This window comes from Delphinus delphis, chromosome 19 (genome assembly GCF_949987515.2).
Source record: "Delphinus delphis chromosome 19, mDelDel1.2, whole genome shotgun sequence".
NCBI lineage: Eukaryota > Metazoa > Chordata > Mammalia > Artiodactyla > Delphinidae > Delphinus > Delphinus delphis.
The window spans coordinates 23,149,009-23,169,321 of NC_082701.1; the positions used below are offsets into that span (position 1 = coordinate 23,149,009).

At 37.6% G+C, this 20,313-nt stretch overlaps 1 protein-coding gene across 1 annotated transcript in view; it reads right to left on the reverse strand.

Annotated features, from left to right (window-relative positions):
* SKAP1 (src kinase associated phosphoprotein 1) overlaps positions 1 to 20,313 on the reverse strand; it is a 276,746-nt gene that overhangs the window by 226,625 nt on the left and 29,808 nt on the right. Inside the window, exon 2 of the mRNA XM_059996383.1 lies at positions 15,197 to 15,302. Within this exon, the coding sequence (XP_059852366.1) occupies positions 15,197 to 15,302 (106 nt within the window). The remainder of the gene's footprint in view (positions 1 to 15,196; positions 15,303 to 20,313) is intronic.

Genomic DNA, 20,313 nt, shown 5'->3' on the forward strand with positions numbered 1-20,313 from the left:
CACATTTCAAAAGTTGAAGCATAAAGTCAGTCATTTAGAATGTATTTTCCCATTGACATAAATTTCTGAAAAGTGGTTAGATTATCTGGTTATCCATAAAAGTTCATAATAAACCAAAGGCAGCTATGGAACGAAGGATATAAATATGAGCTCAAAGCAAGAGATACTGGGAAGAAAGAAAGATCTGTCTTCCTTTGCTGGGCATAGAGAATAAACATAGGCAACCTATGACATTCTTATCCTCTCTCCCTTTGCAACCATCTCCTGTCTCCCAGTGGCCTCAGCCCAGGTACCAAGGACCCGCATGATTATCTAAAATTCCCTATTAAAGAATCAGCTTACCCATGCCTGTCCCATGATTTACTCTCCTCAGTTATGTACCTCTTCTCCCCAGATCCAGTCAAAACTCCCATTTCCATGATTTGGTTCCATCCTATCTCTCATTACTCCCTTATACCTAACAAACAGAATTACCCTTTGGTTCCCGAGCATGGCTAAACTTTTATCTCCTCAGTTTCTTTGCACATGCTATTTTTGTGTGCAATATATCTGACCAAAAATCCATCCCTTTCAAACCCAAAGCCAAGACATGATGCCATCTCATTCATGAAGGTTTCTCATAGCCCACCAACCAGAAGTAATTTCTTTTTCTGGGATCTCACAGTACAATCTGTGGGCACCTCTTCTAAAGTGTTAGCCACAATATACCTTGAACTGTAGTTATTTCTGCATACTTTTATATCTTTCCCATTGGGTTGTAAATTTCTTGGGAATATTTTTTGGGTATCCACAATGTAACATGCCTTGTATTAGGCACTTTTTTATGCATAGCAACAATCCTACAAGGTGGGTGTATTGTATAATTACTCAGTTTATCCTGCTCAAAAATAATTTCCAGGAGGACTGGAAACTGTCATATTCACCACAAAAATGCTTTGCACGCAGTGGATGCTGAATAAACATTTTTTGAATGAATGAAGTAGCATTATTCACTTGTTCTGAAGAAATCGAGCCTCAGTAAGAGGGCTGGCCAAACAATCATACTGCCTGGGCTCAAATCCCAATTCCAAAACCTAACAGCTGTATAACCTGGAGCAAGTTGATTACCTCTCTGAACCTCAGTTTTCTTATCTGCTAAAATGGGGATTATTATAGTATTCACCTCTCACCTGTTGTGAGGATTAAATGAGATAATGTGTGTAAAGCCCTTTGACACTGGGCCTGGCACAGGATAATTGTGTGATGAATGTTAGCTGTGACTGTTATTCTTCAGTTGCAGAGGCAAGAGCCTCTAAAGCCCTCATTCTTTCTGAGGAAAAGGATCCTCTGTTAACTTTATAACACTCAGTGTACCTAGCGCTGTGAATTGCCCGTAACAGAGGTTCAACAGACTTAATTTCCCCAGCACAATCATCTAAGCCAAAAGTTAGACGGAAATCATTAAATAGGGCTAGTGCACCTGAATGTACAATCAAAAACCCCTTAACCCTCCAGGTGAATTTATATTTTAAAAGAGGACTATGAGCCCAAATGAATCTCTAAATGGTGAAACTCCAGGTATGTAACAAATTGAAACCAAACATTTCAGACTGTCTAGAGAAGACACCCGTGGGCAGTGGGCTCCGTGCTGGCTCTGTTCATGAGTCTGGCCACTCACTGGTCCAAGAACTTCTTGAAAAACAGGGATATATCTTCCGTGACACTGTCTTGATCACCTGGCATTATGCCCAGCAAAGATTAAACAAATACCCAATACATATTTGTTAAGTAAATTAACTGCTTCCGGCTTGTAATCCTCACCCTACTCTTAGTTAATTCTATTTCTCTTCACGACCAACATGAAAATCCATCATGGTGACTGATGTTTTGAGAAGGAGGAAGTGAATGGTTTACTCAAGCACCATCACTTTGGAAAGCTAGTCCCACAAATACAAATGTTACTAAATAGTCACAGAGTGTAGATAATCCTGTGTCAGTTCAGTGCAGCTCAGAAAGATAATATTTAAGAAATGGAAGTTGTTCCTAGTCAGTGATACCTCATCTAATGAAGACCTTGAGAATGACCTTCCTTTATTTAAAAAAAACATATTCTAGAAAAATCATCATAAATTACTCAAAGGACTGCTGTATTTCATATCGCTCAAAAATAATTTTACTTTCGTGTGTGTGTGCGCGCGCGCTTAGGCACAGAGTAAAAACACTCCAAATACAGCTGTTTATTTGCATAGAAGTGACCCAAGGCTACAATTAAAGCCTAATTTCCTCCTTCCACATCTCTTTTCCCTGCAATGCTAACTCCTTTCCCACCTGGAAACAAATGTTCTTTGGCTCTTAAATCCCTGCCTCTTTTTAAAAAAGGAAAGGCTCTGATATCAGTGACTTAGGATTAAATACACATTCACTGTGGAGAGTTGAAAAATACAAGTAAATAAAAAGGAGAAATTAAAAATCACTCAAACTCTACTTTCCAGAAATTACTATCATTAACATTTTGGAGTAATTTTTCAGGCATTTTTTTGAAAAAAAAAATATACACAAGCAATTTTTTCACTTACAGTATATCTTATTCTACATCAATACATCTTCTATAGCATAAATGATTAAATTATCTTCGCCCTTTCAACAGAATGGTGGAGCAGAATAAACTGGAACAGAAACTTGAAGCAGAGAACCAGAAAAGAGAATTTTGCAGAGCTCTGAGTAAGACTTTATGAGGGCTAAAGTTTAGCCAGTGACAAAGGGAACAGAAAGGAGAAGACAGATTTAGGATGAAGAATCGATAGACTTGTTGATGGTTTGGGGAGTGAAGAGAGAGGAGGCAGGAATGACTTCCAGGATTCTGCCTTGGGGGCCAGGACCTAGTGAAAGCAGGAATAGACTTTAGGGGTGAGAAGAATATAAAATAATGAATTCAGTTCTGGACACTCCATCAGTTAGGATTCTTCTGGCTACAATTAACAGAAAACTTCACTGGCAGAGGCTTAAATAAGTAGTTCATTTTTCCTTCAAAACAAAAAGTCTGGAGACAAATGATTCCACGGTTGATGCAGGGGCCCAACAATGGCATGAAGGACCTACCCTTCCCTTATTTCTGCTCTAACACCTTAGAGCACAGTAATGTCTTAAGGTGGCTACTGCATTTCAGTGTTTTTTTTTTTTTTTTTTTTTTGGTCTCCCAAGAATAAGACTGTCCTGTGAGAGGCTATCAGAAGTTTTCTCCCTATATTTCTTTGGCCAAAACTATATCTTATGTAAACCCTAGACCAACCATTGGCAAAGCAGAATGGCTTTCAGATCATGAGTCATCCCTGGGTTGGTGGGGTTCTGTTGTCCAGGAAGAATGGAGGGTGGCTGCTGGGTAAGCATCCAGCAGGGTCTGCCCCAGCTTTGTGAAGTTTAGGATATCAATAAGACACCCAAAAGGAGCTGTCCAATATGCTGTATGGTGCCTTGGAGAGAGAAGTGCAGTTGAGCTGTAGAATTAGCAGTCATCCACGTACAGGGGAAGTTGTAGAGTTACGGACATGCATGCAACTGCCTACAATGAATGTGGTGAGAAAAGAGGGAAACCTGAGGGACAGCAGTGAAGAGGGCAGCATAGAAAAACAAGCTCAAGCCAGAGCCTAAAATCAGAGTATAAATGCAAGGAAGAAGGAAAACCAAGAGAGACTATTATCATGGGGACAAATGGAGGGAGAGATATTTTGTTTGTTTTTGTTGTTTTTATTTGCTTGTTTGTTTTTACTTTTTGAGGAAAAGGAAGCTATCAATAGTGTCACATGCTGCAGAGAGACCAAATAAGACGAAGATTGAACAGCGTCACCTGGATGTAGCCATTAGCAAGTTACTGGTACTTTGTCAAGAATAACATGATAGGAGCAGAGACTAGATTATAGGGGACTGAAGAGTGGCCAGAGAAGAAGAAACCAGAAATGGCTTGTCTAGGCTTCCATTTCAAGAAGTGTGTCTGTAAAAAAAGAGATACAGGACAGTAGCTAGAGAGGGAATCACTGTGTGGGATGTAATGTTTTTTCTTAATATTAGGAGAGATTTGAGCATATTTATATGATGAATGGAGAGATGTAATCAGGAGACCAAAGCTAAATTTGAGAAAGAGAAGGTCTCTGGGGGGGCAGTGGTAATAGTGGAGTGAAGATGACAACTGTGAGTCATAGCCTCAGTCCTCAAATAGTGTGAGGGAAGACTCTGAACTCAAAAGATGACAGAGAGTTGTAAAGCCATGTAGACAAATCTCAAAAGGGAAGAGGTGTGGGATAAGATTGTACAGTAAAAGTCTAGAAGTGACAGCAAGGAGCTTGAAGGATGCCAACAGCACTTCTGGAAAATGAGCAAGTTCTATTTAAAATGACTGCAAGCAAAAGAGTGTCCTGAAGAAGAACCATGTTTTACTTGGGCAGGGATGGAGAAAAGAGGTTGAGGATATCATGGAATTTGATTATAGTAGAACATGGATTCTAGGAAACACAGGGGAAAGGATTAGAAGAGAAGTCCTCAGGAAAGATGAGATGGTGGAGACAAGGAAGTGCAAAGCTTTATAGGAAGGATGATGACCAAAGGCAGAGGACTTTCGATGGATCATGGCTGGAATGACTGGCACCCAGGCTCCAACAGAACTCCAATACATGATCAGCAGCCTTGTAACCTTATACCACAGACTGTTAGAGAAATGTTATCACATGAGACGTCTGAAGAGATGGACACCGTCTTTACAAATGGCTCTGTATCCCCTAATGCTCAATAAAAAGAAAGCATCCTATTTCTGGAAAAGAATATGTGGGGTTAGCTACTGAACGGCAACTTTCATAATATAGAGGGTCTCGTGTTCTAGTGTTTAGCCTAGGACTGGAGAACATATTTATAACAGTTTTCCCCCATTCGTTCAACTCATGTTATTGAGCTCATATCATATACCAGTACCATTACAGACTTTTTTTTTTAAATGAACATCCATGCCTTTAAGGAGTTATAATCTCCAGAAATATGTATTCTGAATTTTAAGAAATTGAATTTAAAATGAGCTTAAAAGTGGTAAGTGGTAGAGCAGTGCTTCTCAAATGTTTATGTGCATTCAAATGATCTTGGGATCTTAGTAAAATGCAGATTCTGATCCAGTGGGTCTGATTCAGGGGAGCCTGAGATTCTACATTTCTAACAGCTTTCCAGGTGATGTTGATGTTGCTGGTCCACGGGCCACTCCTGGAGTATCAAGAAGCTAAGACTCTAGCAAAAAAGATTTCTTGCTTTACCTTTTCCATGTACACTGACCTATAAAGTCCTAAGAATTTTTCCTCTTTTTTTTTCCTTGCTAACTCTCTTATCCATCCTTTTTTTTTTTTTCCTAATAAAAAAGGGGGTTAGGGTAGAAAACCTTACAAAAAGCTTTTTCTTCTAAGCAACTATTAGCTACACACACCGTTTTCATGAACGTGCCAAACATCTATCTCCCGATCAAATACTTTTGCGGAACCTCTACTATTTCAAACAGGGCACCTAGATAGTCAGTAAAAGAATAAAGAGACTGGGAGCGGCAATTAATTCTAGTTATGCCATATGGCAGTATAGAACACTGGCTGGAACCTGAAAACTCAATTTCACAAGTCTTACTTATTCTGAATTTTAATCATTATAGGATCAGCAAACATATGCCTACCAAGCTGCTCCCTTTACACAAAATTTTAAAGAATAATCATGTTGCACACTCGAAAATGATTGGTTTTTCCCAAATGGACTTAAAATTTCTCTCCTACCAGATTCTCAAAATAAAGTAGCTGCTGACAGCTCCAGTTTAATCTGCTTGTTAAATAAAATCTTCAAACAGTACTTTTAACAAATAGCATTGCTTGCTTTCTTACCATTTTCATCGTCAGCTCACAATTTTGCACAAGTATAATTTTCTCCGGTTCCAGATTCCTCAGCCCTGGGGCTGGTTCAGGTGGTGGCCCTCCTGTCCCTGTGAACTCCCTCCATCGTGTCTGTCACTGCTGAGACACCCATCCCCACCACATTCTCTCCATTTCACCTCTCTCCAGAATGGAGACATTATCATTTTCAACACATACTCCATCCCCCGTCGTCTTAGAGCTAAGATACCTTCATCTCTTGTACATCTAATAATTTCAAGATAAGGACAGAAAAAGCAGTTCTTGTTCTGTGAACTTTTGTCTCTGGTGCTTGAGAGACTGTCCTAATATCCCCTGAACATGTTTTAGTGATAACATTTACTGCACCAGGGCCAAAATGATTTTCTGCCACTTTCAATTCTAGTTCAATAAAAGAATAAGAGCTTTGTTTCTAACCTCTGTCATTTTTAATACCATAAAATGATTTTAAAAATGTAAAATTGAGTTCCATTTCCTACTGGACTACCAATCTCATATTAGCTTTCCTTTTATCAAATTTATGAGAAAAGTCAGAAATTGCCTTTCCTTAAAAAAGATGAAAATTTCAGGATCTCCTGGGCAGAATGTTTGAATTGAATTTCAGCTCTCAATAATTGCTGGCCTGGAAGTTTTAAAGAAGTATAAAAGTTAGATACTTAAAGTTAGTAATGTCAGAAATAACAAACTGGAGGATTATCCCTTAGTCTACTATCATCCGGAAATAATAAAGTTATTCTCAGAAAATTATCATCCTAAAAAATCACAAACATGTTTATTACATTTCCAAATTGAGGAAGTCTATGGTTTTCTGAAACAATGGTGAATGAAGTCCATGGTTTCTGAACTGCAAAGTGAAACAAATAATGTTTTTTGAAACATCATATTATAAAATGTTTCAAATATGCATAAAAGGTGAAAGAACACCCATATATGTGTATATCCACAACCTAGACTCTATGATTCATATTTTGTTATATTTGTTTTGTCACTTATCCATCCGTCCATCTTTTCTGTTGTTGTTTATATCTATATCTATATTTATATTTTTAAACATCTTTATTGGAGTATAATTGCTTTACATTGTTGTGTTAGTTGTTGTTGCATAACAAAGTGAATCAACTATACATATACATATATCCCCATATCCCCTCCCTCTTGCGTCTCCCTCCCACCCTCCCTATCCCACCCCTCTAGGTGGTCACAAAGCACTGGGCTGATCTCCCTGTGCTATGCAGCTGCTTCCCACTAGCTACCTATTTTACATTTGGTAATGTATATATGTCAATGCCACTCTCTCACTTCGTCCCAGCTTACCCTTCCCCCTCCCCGTGTCCTCAAGTCCATTCTCTACATCTGTGTCTTTATTCCTGTCCTGCCTCTAGGTTCTTCAGAACCTTTTTTTTTTTTTTTTTAGATTCCATATATATGTGATAGCATACAGTATTTGTTTTTTCCTTTCTGACTTACTTCACTCTGCATGACAGACTCTAGGTCCATCCACCTCACTACAAATAACTCAATTTCGTTTCTTTTTATGGCTGAGTAATATTCCACTGTATATAAGTGCCACATCTTCTTTATCCATTCATCTATCGCCGTCCATCTTGTTTTTGATGCATTCCAAAATAAACTGCAGACATTGCTACACTCTAGAATGTGTATATAATTAACTAAATTTCAATATTTATTTACAGTTCCTTTAAACCAATAAGCTTTTGAAAGATGCCAATTCCTTTTTTTTTTTTTTGGAATGGCTTGGCTAAGTAAACTATGCAACCAATTAGAAATTCTACATTCTAAATCCCAACCTTTTATTAATTCTCCTACTTTGAGTAATTTCTCATATCTCAGTTCTCTCATCAACAAAAGAACAAAGGCACTTGGTCGACATGGTATAAAATCTTGATTACCGAATTGTAAAATGGACGTTGTGGTTATGGCAGAATTCACAAATGAGAGACACTAACTAATATAACTTAGAGAAATAGCTTATTGGAGATTATCCAACTTTATGTGGGCATAAAGTTTTCTGTAAATTATAATGAGAACTCAACAAGGCTCACAAACTCAGGAGAAATCTTGAGTTTGAGCATTTAATGATAATGCATCTTATATAAGCCACACTGTATCCATGATAAAACCATTTGAGGCTGGATTATTGAAGACTGAGTCACTCCAAGTGCGAATTTCAAAACAAAGCACTAGCATCAAATTGGAATTTTCTTGGCTTTGCAAAGCCGTAGTATTACTGGCTTGTAAACTCCCTATTAATTAACTGCAGTAAGAGCTGCCACAGGGATAGCTGCCCCTTCCTTTATGAGCTGCTTATCCCCCTACACTGATTTTTTTTCTTTTGGAAGATTGGCCCTGGAAGGGGCATCCTTTGAAGCCTGAAGAATCAAAGCTGCTGCAAAGCACTGCTGAGAGTTTCGAAAGAAATATGAAGAAACTACATTGGACCTGGGGCGACAGGCTGAGATCTTCCCAAACAGGTCAGCAGTTGGTCTGTAAAATATTCCCATTGCCAAGGAGGCAGTGACATCTTGTGTAAATCAAAAATGAAAACCCTAAGATATCTCATTTCCATTTTAAATGCATGGGGGTTGAATATGGATATCTAGCACTCAAGAAGTTCCTGTGGGATTGATTTTTTTCCCATCTTCTCTGAGCCCTTTGCTGAGCGTAATAAGAAGGACCGCATTTCATTATCAACCCTGCTAGCGCTGCACTTCAGGGAGACTAGATGAGGCTACACAGTGGGAGAGAAGATCTGGCTTCCAGAGAAGAAATGATTCACATGGTGTGGTTATAAAAACCCACTTTAGGCCCAACTCATTTGCAACAGAATCATGAAATAAAATTAAATCCCAAGGAAATGAAATTTCCTGCATCACTTTGCAAATTTAAAAAAAAAAAGAAAAATCATAGTGATACCATAAAAGGAATCAAATAGAGGTTTCAAGGTTTGGTTGGTAATGTTTGCATTTTTGTAATATTTGGAAAAAAAATAATTCCAAACAATATTTTGGGGGAGGCAACTTGAAAAGAAAACACAAGATCATGGTTAGGAGAATCTTCAATTGAATCATCAATGTTATAGAAAAAATAGAACAAAGAGTTTGGCTCCTGACAGTTGACCCAGTGCTCTTGCATTTCTCTTCCCTTTGCTCCAGTGTCAGTGTAACACAGGAAGTGGATACAGAGTGGATCTATAACAGCAATAAGAGAAAACGAGCAAATAAGAGAAAACCACAACCAGGAAGGCCTCACGCCACAAGTTTCTGGAGATCCACAAATAAGATGAATACAGAGAGGCATTGTTTTCCAGTGGCTTTCTATAAGCAGAGAAAATAATACAGCACTGGGACAAAAGACTAGCTCCAGATCAAATGAGACTTAAAATCAAGGCCAAAGTAAACAGTGGTAAAATGAAGACAATAATTTCATATAAATGATCTTTTCACACAATGTATGAATTAAGAGCCCCCATTTACAGACAGATAGAAAATCTTCTAGTATTAAAAAATTGACACGGAGGATTCTCTGAGACCTTCCAAGACAAATCCATTTTGAGTAGATAATAGGAATGTGCCCAAGTGTTAACGATGGCTATAATTCTATCAGGAGTAAAGCAAATTTCAGCAACCTAACTATATGGCTAAAGAGTGGTGCTCAGCTTATTATTCTAATGGGTCAGTCCAACCTGAAGGGCATAAGCTCAGTTATCTGCCTGCCTCCCAGGTCTCATTTCAAAATTCCTTTCACTCTAGATAGAACATTTTATTCTGTTTAATAAGTACAGTACTGGGATTTTTTTTTTTTTTTTTTTTTTTTTTTGCGGTACGCGGGCCTCTCACTGCCGTGGCCTCTCCCGCTGCAGAGCACAGGCTCCGGAAGCGCAGGCCCAGCGGCCATGGCTCACGGGCCCAGCCGCTCCGCGGCACGTGGGATCTTCCCAGACAGGGGCACGAACCCGCATCCCCTGCATCGGCAGGCGGACTCTCAACCACTGCGCCACCAGGGAAGCCCAGTACTGGGAATTTTTAATAAAAAGGTTTGAAAGAAACAAGCTTTTTTTTAAAAAAAAAAAAAAACCACTTACTAAAAAATTATATATCACAGTTACTTATATATAACATATTTATTTTATGGGATGACCAAAGGGAGAGGCTTCTGCCCACTAACACCACCATAATAGCCCAGTGTAGAAGAAAACAAAAATGGATCGATTTAATCTTAAAGCTGGTACCAAATCCAAGATACCTGCATAAGTGAAAGAATAAACAAAATAATCATCATCATAAAATTAAAAGGAGAGTTACACATTTCCAGGATGCTTTGAAAGTACAGGAGACTTGCTATGAAACAACGTATAATACAATGATCTTCCTTTCCAGGCTAAGCCAAGGGACCAACAGCAGGTATTATTATATCAGTCTCTCCTGTAGAGCATTTCAGACTAAAAGAGCAACAAATATAATCCGTCACTACCCCCAGTAAGTGTGTCTCCAAAAATCTTTACCACGATTGTGAAATCTCAACATGCACTCACTGATTAACAGAAAACGAGTACAGGAATTTGGCATATAATTGATCAGTTTAAAGCCCTGAAGTTATTTCGGGTTTTTGTTTTTCTTTCTTGGTTAAGGATGAGAGGCAGAGATAGGACTGAAAAAGGAAGAAATGAATTTTTAACTTTCAAGATGTGGTCAAATTATTGCTATGACTTCTGAGCCTTTTCAAAGCTCTTTAAACTCAGATGGATTGCACAAGTACCTACTACTCTTTTTTGTGTGTGTGTTGGCACTGAAACTCCAGTGTAGCAAAATGAACAACAGAAAGAGATGTTATAAGCAAATATTTAAACTTGTAACACAGATGTACCAACAACACATTCCACATTTCTTCTCTTGATAAGCACACTTCATCTGACTGTTTTTGTTTGGGGCTTTTTAGCTCAGTAAGGAGCACTTGGGAAAAGTAACACTCTCTGTGTAATTAATGGTAATGATATTTAGTCTACCCCTTCGAAAATTTTGCTCCCAAGAGTTATATTGGACTAACTCCTTGTCTTTCTTCCTACAATACAAAGACACAAGAACAATATATTCTTAAACTAAATCCTGTTTTAAAGCTAAATCCATGTTAAGCTGACAAGAAAAACTTGAAATTCCCAAAGAGAACTGGAATTATTTTTATGATATTTTTACCAATGTATCATGTTTCATGCAGAGCTATATGCTAACCACCCACAATGAGACATGTTCGAGATATTCTTTCAGTCTGTACTTTAAAAGTCCTGGTTTTGTGGGTTTTGTGCTCTAATCCTGTTACATAGTTATTTCTTTATTTCTTTCCATTTCAATATGCTACTAATCTACCTGTCTCTTTTGGGAACTCCTTTAAATTTCACAAAAGGAAATAATACTCCCAGTTTGTTTCCATTGGCTCTGGCCTTCACTTCCAACAGCGAGCACAAATGACTAGCTGTTCCAAAACGAGCCATCAAGAGAGAATTTATTCCTACCTCTGTAATAAAAATATTCTATTTTCTTCATCCCTCCCCTGACTCTCAATGTATTCTTGCTGTCAGGTGGCCTCCCCTGAATCAAACTTAAGAAATGCTCAACTGTTTCTGCAAATGCATAAGAATGCCATCAAACGTCTGAGTGTAGATCAAGTCTGCTTCATTCCAGGTGTCTCACAGCTGGTGCTGGTACTGCAGTGACCACCATAATAAAACAGCAGGAGCCTCTGCCTGGCTTTCATCCTAATCATTCTCTAAAGAGCTCAGTGAAAACTTGGACTCAGAAAGTGAAAGCCGTTAGTTTTAGGGAGAAGGTTTAAATGAGGAGGCAGTGTGAGGAAGAGCAATGAACATCGCAGCTCAGGACATCAAATACCACAACAGGACTTCATTTCCTTGGACTTACAGAAATCATTATCCTTTTTTTATTTTGTCTTACATGAAAAACATTATCCTTCATTGGTAACACTTTTAAGCTCCCCCCCCAAAAAACCTATAACGATAGAACTACAGATATGATTTTAAGTCTGGGAGGACAGAGAATAGTGAAGCTACCTGTACTGAAAAACAGATGAGCACTTGGACATCCATGACTCGACACAACTGTCATTTCCTGGGGTCGGTCACTCTAGGCAACAGAAGGGTGGCAAATGGCACATAACAACTGTGATGGAGTCAGATGCTTTGATTTACAGTGAGTCCACAGCCATGCAAACAGCACTGAATTCTGAGCCACCATAAAAATTAGGGCCAAGCCCCTAGAATTAACCAAAAATCAGAGCCAGTGCTATTTTCACTTCTCTCAACCCTTTTCATTCTCAAGCAGCACAGTATTGAGGAAAGAGTTAAAGGAATTAAAGCGAGGACACAACAAAGATAGAGTGGAAAGTTGGGGGAGGAATATATGTATGTATGGTATTTACATTTATCTAGTGTCTTTCCGAGATTATCCTGCTAGATTTCTTACCCACCTTCCAAATAAGCCGTAATGTGCCAAATCAATAGTTTTATACAGGTTCCTACCCTCCCCCACAAATTTACCAAACCCCTAAAATTTTATTGCTTTAATATGACTAAAGATAAAACTTTTTAAGTGACTTTAATTCTTTTGATGTTACTTGGCAACTTGCCATATACATTTAACTCTCAAGTTTGATGACTTCCAAATTTCTTTTCACACCCAGCCTCTGGGAGAGATACAACTTCCACACAAAAAAGTAAATGTGGCTGGCATTGTACCAGCTTTCAGTGCTTTCAAACCAGCTGGTTTCAATACAGGCATAACATCAACCAGCCATACATGGGGCTATAGATGCAACGTGGCTGAAAAAGAGGATTCAGTAAGACAAGGGTTACATTAACGGGATGATGATTGAACGGGCAAATGTAAGACAATTTCAAACAGCTTGCCAAAGGAAAGTCTCATTTTTCCATTTTCTTGTACAGTATCTAATTTCTGGCTCCTCATTTCCTCCTGATCTGATAATTATGAAATTCTAAATAAAGTGTCATCTTTCTTGCAACAAATCAATGAACAGAAAGCTCCCATCAACAATGCAGGTGTTTCCTAAAACTCCTGCTGATTATTTCCTGAATGTCTATCCCACAAACCACACAGCAAGTCCTCTGAGAACAAGGAACCCTCTCTACCTCATAACAAATACAGCTTCTATGTGTGCGAGCATGGGTATGTGTGTATGAGTGTATGAGTGTGTGTATGCATTAAAAAGGGGACTAAGAAGTAATATGTAAGGGATAACAGTGAGTCACCACAAAATCACCTTTTATTATCAATTTCAGATTGAAATTTAGTCCCTTCCAAGTTCTGTGGTACAAATATGGGAAAGGAGAATTCCTACTCATTGTATATTTGTCTCTACAGATGCAGTAAAATTGTTTTTACATTCCTTATCACAGATTTATACCATTAACACCGTTAAAAGGTATCACCATTTATACCATTAATACAACATACACAATTATATTATGGCCAACCCTCTCCCTATAATACAGTTTAAAATAATTCTACTTTTGTTCTTTGTGCCATCCTTATAATAATCCTAAAATACAAAGGTCAACTTTGTATTAAAAAAATAAAAAATTCTATAAGTTACTAACTGAGCCTTCAGGTACACAACTAAGCCTAAACTCATCTACTAATAAAGTAACATTATGGGGAAGTTTGTTTTAAACACTCTTCCAGCCTACCATAAATTATAGATATTCTCATTTTGCAAAAAGCTCCCATCTTTTGCATTCTGTTTGTTTCAATTATTCAGGGCAACCCAGGCTGATAATTACACAGTCCCCAGTTGCTGAGTAAAAGTGACGTTTAATTAGCCAGCAGGAAAGATCGATTAAGATCCAGCAAGGCATCTTGTGAGGTTCTCGCACATTCCTGGAAGGAATATATTCTGGCTGTGCCCTTTGAAAGGATAAAACTCCTTGCTTGCTTCTAAGGAGTTTCAATGAGGCTTCTAAAGTAGATGCTAAGATTGGTCAGCCACACATTAAATTCCAGGTATAAGGACTTTCCTGGTGGTCCAGTGGTTAAGAGCTCCCGGGCTTCCCTGGTGGCGCAGGGGATAAAGAATCTGCCTGCCCATGCAGGGGACACAGGTTCGAACCCTGGTCCGGGAAGATCCCACATGCCGTGGAGCAACTAAGCCTGTGTGCCACAACTACTGAGCCTGCACTCTAGAGCCCGCGAGCCACAACTACTGAAGCCCACGTGCCACAACTACTGAAGCCCATGTGCCTGGAGCCCCTGCTCCACAACAGGAGAGGCCACCTCAATGGGAAGCCCGCGCACCACAACGAACAGTAGCCACTGCTCGCTGCAGCTAGAGAAAGCCCGTGTACGGCAACTAAGACCCAACACAGTCAAAACAACAACAACAACAAAAAAAAAAAACAAACTCCGTGCTCCCAACGTGGGGAACTAAAATCCCACACGGTGCAGCCAAAAAAACAAACAAAAAAACAAATCCCAGGCATATCCCTGCAGTTGCTCTCCCTTTACTAAAAGTACTCAGTTCAAACATTCTGAATCACATTGCCTCCAAGTTGGAAAACACGTAAAGTAACACTCTCTTATCCCCAACTCTCGTTCAGTTACCACATTTCAAGCAAGAGGTGGTCGGGAAATATATTGTAAAGGAAAATTTTTATTTCTTCCACCATCAAGCAAGTGTATGCATCTGTCAGGTGCTCACATTCTAAAAGGTACAAATTAGGTCAGGGCTTTTAATTTAAAAAAACCAAAAACTTAATGAGCATGATATTCCAATCAGTCTGAGACTAAGACATTCTACTATGCTCAGAGAATCAACTGGATAAGTCTAGTTTAAGTTTTCTATTAGGAAAGGACATGTGGATATAAAATCAAGACCAAAAATCCTAACGAAAATTACCTCATACTGCTTAACATCTTCCCTTTCAGTAATTTGGACAAGCATAAATATTTAGCTTTTCACACATTTTGCAAAAGTGTTCAATAAAGACTAACATAACAATCCAAAGCAGAAAGCAGAACAATTTTTTTAACATACATAATTATCAAAATATTTCCATTTTGGTAAACTACCCTAAATATGCCTGCCTACCTCCAGTGCAATTCAGTATACATTTATTAAGCCTCTACCAAGTATAAAGAACTATGATAGGTGTGTCTTATTTTGCTAATTTATATACAATTAAAGTAGATTTTACTGATTATAAATTGTTTTAAAGCTTATGAAGAAGAATAATGGAACCGGTTTATACAAACCTAGCTTTGATTTGCTGCAAGCCCCGTAGAATATGGTCTCTGTTGTCCCTTGCACCAGCACTAAGGTTCTCATTCCGCAAAACTTCTCCCAGGAACTCCTCAGTATCTAAAAGAAAAGGAAAGTTGATCAATGGAAAAGAAAAAGTACTAAGGGAGAAGGAGGAAAATCTGAAGGACTAAGAAACAGGTATTATTTTCTCTTTAAAAACTTTGAAGTTGTAGAACGAGGGGAATGTAATTAATGCCACAGAACTGTACACTTAATAGTGGTTAAAATGGTAAATTTTATGCTACACATATTTCACCAGAATAAAAAATAAATAAAACTTTATATATGCCTGTAAATGACATTTTCTGATAATCCAAGACCTTGCTATGAATTTAGAAAGCTAATGCATATATTAACCATAAGAAATAACTATTTTCTAAACCATCTTAAAGAAACATTCAAATATTAATTATCACCGATGGCAGAGGGTGGACTGTCAGTTTCATAAACATGTAAACATTACAAACAAGTCACAAGCCAATAGAAGCTAGAGAGAAATACCAGTAAATAGAACTGAAATTTAAAATAGAGCTGAACTGCAAAATCAAGAACAAAAAGGGCAGGCATTCAAAGAAGAAAAATTAATTAGCAGATGCATCATTAATGAAAACGACAATGCAACCAATTGAAGGAACCCACATGGAAAAGAAAAAATGTGTCCAAGAGAAGGAAACTGCAATTATGTGAGCATAATTATATATTATTTCTATACATGATAGAAATATATAATATGGAACAAATGATGTTATGTTAAAAGAAATTGGGGGGCATTTACAAATTTTCAAAGACAAAATAAACTGATAATGATTATAATTGCCAGAAATGCTAGCTATACACTTTATTATGCATAAAATAATTATAATCCCTAAAAAGCATATAAATAACATGGTTAAAAATTTCCACTTCCAAAAATATGAAACTGTATTATATATACTATCAAGATAATGTTATGAATTTATACAGTTGGGTTACATAAGCATACTTAAAATTTTGTTTTACATTCACACCACTCAACAACACCAAACAAAAAAATCCTAGATAGCCATTACCAGAACTTCTGATGGGGTATAAGATGTACTTTTGATGAAGTTCTGGAAGTAAAAATTTCACTGAGGACCACCATCAACTTCCAAGACCTGCATCACATTTATTGCATATGTCATTTAATAGGTTCCTCCAAGTTCCTCTAAAGGCTAAAGAATGAAAAAATGAGTTTAATTAAAAGGTAAAAAATAAATGCTATCAATTAATGTAATATACCATGTTAATAGGATAAAGGACAAAGACCATGTGATCATCTCAATAGATGCAGAAAAAGCATTCGACAAAATTCAACAGCACTTCATGATAAAAAAGCACTCAACAAACTAGGAATAGAAGGAAATTTCCTCAGTCTCATAAAGACCATCTACAAAAAACCCACTAACATCACAATGGTGTGTAAAAATTAATAAATAGAACCCTCATTTTAAGTAAGTCAGGATACCAGAAGAGGGAGCGCTCACGCCCTACCCATAGATGTCAATTGCAGACCCAATAGGAAGAGATGTACCTTTGTAACTCCAACAGGAAGAATGTTGATACTTTACTGCCCAGAAGGAGGAAGGAAAAATTTCTCCTTGCCCTGCAGGAGCCCAGCCAATGAGAGACTGTTACACAACTCAGCCAATGAAAAGCCATTACACTTTGAACTCCCAGTTTTCTCCAATGGATTCTTGGTTTATAATAGCCCCTCCCAACTCCTTCTTCTCCTCTATAAAAGAAAGTTCCTCTCTTCTGTTCTCTGGATTTGCCTGTGGATCACCATAGATTGCACGTCCTGAATTGCAAGTCTTTGCTGTTCCCAAATAAACCCATTTTGCTGGTAAAATAACTGGTTGTTTGATTGTTTTAGGTCAACAAGTGAAAGACTGAATGCTTCCTCCCTGCTTCTAAGATCAGCAGCAAGACAAGCTGCCTCCTCTCACCACTTATACTTAACATTGTACTGGTGCTGGCCAGGGCAATTATGCAAGAAATGAAATTAAAAGAGTCTAAATTAGAAAGGAAGAGGTAAAACTATCTCTACTTGCATATGACATAATCTTGTATAAAGAAAACCCTAAGGAATCCATTGAAAAACTATTAGGTCTAATAAATGAGTTCAGTAAGTTTGCAGGATACAAGATTAATACACAAAAATCAGTTGTAATGGGACTTCCCTGGTGGTCCAGTGGTTAAGAATCCACCTTCCAATGCAGGGGATGCGGGTTCGATCCCTAGTTGGGGAACTAAGATCCACATGCCACAGGGCAACTAAGCCTGCGAGCCACACCTAGAGAGGCTGCGCACTCTGGAGCCCGCACGCCACAACTAGAGAAGCCCACGTGCTGCAATGAAGACCCAGTGCAGCCAATAAATAAATATTTTTAAAAATCAGTTGTATTTCTATATAGTAGCAATGAAAAAATGAAAATTAAATTAGGAAACTTCCATTTAAGATAATGTAAAACAGAATTAAATACTTAGCAATAAATTTAGCAAGAGAAGTATAAAACTTAAACTCTGAAAACTATAAAATATTATTGAAAGAAATTAAAGGCCTAAATAAATGGGAAGAATCTCATGTTCATATATGAGACTTACTGCTATTAATATGGGAATATTTCCATATTAATCTAAAGATTCAATGCAATCTCTATAAAAATCTCAGCTGGCTTTTTTTCAGAAATTGACAAGCTAATCCTATGATTCATTTAGAAATCCAAGAGACCCAGAATATCCAAAACAATTTTGAAAAAGAAGAACAAATTTGGAGGATTCACATTTTCTGATTTCAAAACTTACTACAAAGCAACAGTAATCAAGACAATACAATACTGGCATAAAAACAAACACAGGTCAAAGGAAAAGAACTGGGAATTTAGAAGTAACCTCTCACATTTATAGTCAATAAATTTTTGATAAGGATGCGAAGACAATTCAATGGAAAATAATAGTTTTTCAACAAATGGTGCTGGAACAACTGAATATCCACACGCAAAAAAATGAAGTTGGACACCTACCTCACAAAATATACAAAAATTAACTCAAAATGCATCACATTTTGAGTTAATAAAAAGTAAAAGCTAAAACTATTAGAAGAAAATAGGCATAAATCCTTGTGACCTTGGATTAGATAATAGTTTCTTAGATATGATGCCAAAAGAACAAGCAACAAAAGAAAAAATTGGACATCAAAAATGAAAAACTATTGGGGACTTCTCTGTGGTTAAGACTTCACCTTCCAATGCAGGTGGTACAGATTCGATCCCTACTCGGGGAGCTAAAATCCCATATGCCTCACAGCCAAAACACCAAAACATAAAACAGAAGCATTATTGTAACAAATTCAATAAAGACTTTAAAAAAATGAAAAACTATTGTAGTTCAAAGAGTGCTATCAAGAAAGTGAGAAAAATTTTGCAAATCATATATCTGATAGGAGACATATGCAGAAGTATAAAAAGCTCTTACAACTCAATAATAAAAAGACAAATAACCCAATCTTAAAACAAGCAGAGAATCTAAATAGACATTTATCCAAAGAAGATATACAAATGACCAATAAACAAATGAAAAGATGCTCAACATCAGTTGATACCAGGAAAATGAACCACAATGAGGTACCACTTTACATCCACTAGGATGGCTACAGTTAAGAAGATGGACAATAACAAGGGCTGTCGAAGATGGAGAGAAATTACGACCCTCATACATTGCCAGTGGGAATATAAAATGGTGCCGCCATTTTGTAAATGTCTGGCAGTTCCTCAAAAGGCTGGACAGAGAGTTACCATATGACCCAGCAATTCCACTACTAGATATTACCCAAGAGAAATGAAAACAGGTGTTCAAACAAAAACTTGTACACAAATGTTCATGGCAGCATTATTTTTTTAAACATCTTTATTGGAGTATAATTGCTTTACAATGTTGTGTTAGTTTCTGATGTATAACGGAGTGAATCAGCTATTTGTATACATATATCCCCATATACCCTCCCTCTTGCATCTCCCTCCCACCCTCCCTATCCCACCCCTCTAGGTGGTCACAAAGCACCGAGCTGATCTCCCTGTGCCATGCAGCTGCTTCTCACTAGCTATCTATTTTACACTTGGTAGTGTATATATGTCAATGCCACTCTCTCACTTCGTCCCAGCTTACCCTTCCCCCTCCCCATGTCCTCAAGTCCATTCTCTACATCGACGTCTTTATTCCTGTCCTGCCCCTAGGTTCATCAGAACCTTTTTTTTTGTTTTAGATTCCATATATATGTGTTAACATACGGTATTTGTTTTTCTCTTTCTGACTTACTTCACTCTGTATGACAGATTCTAGGTCCATCCACCTCACTACAAATAACTCAATTTTGTTTCATTTTATGGCTGAGTAATATTCCATTGTATATATGTGCCACATCTTCTTTATCCATTCATCTGTTGATGGATGGTTGCTTAGGTTGCTTAGGTTGCTTAGGTTGCTTTCATGTCCTGGCTATTGTAAATAGTACTGCGATGAACACTGTGGTACATGTCTCTTTTTGAATTATGGTTTTCTCAGGGTATATGCCCAGGAGTGGGACTGCTGGGTCATACGGTAGTTCTATTTTTAGTTTTTTAAGAAACCTCCATAGTGTTCTCCATAGTGGCTGTATAAATTTCCATTCACACCAACAGTGCAAGAGGGTTTCCTTTTCTCCACACCCTCTCCAGCATTTCTTGTTTGTAGATTTTTTGATGATGGCCATTCTGACTGGCGTGAGGTGATACCTCATTGTAGTTTTGATTTGCATTTCTCTAATGATTAGTGATGTTGAGCATCCTTTCATGTGTTTGTTGGCAATCTGTATATCTTCTTTGGAGAAATGTCTATTTAGGTCTTCTGAGCAGCATTATTCTTAATAGCCAATATGTGGACAAAACCCAAATGTCCATCGACTGATGAACAGATAAATAAAATGTGGCATATCTATACAATGGAATATTATTCAGCAATAAAAAATGAAATGCTACAATACAAATAAATCTCCGAAATCATTATTTCACCA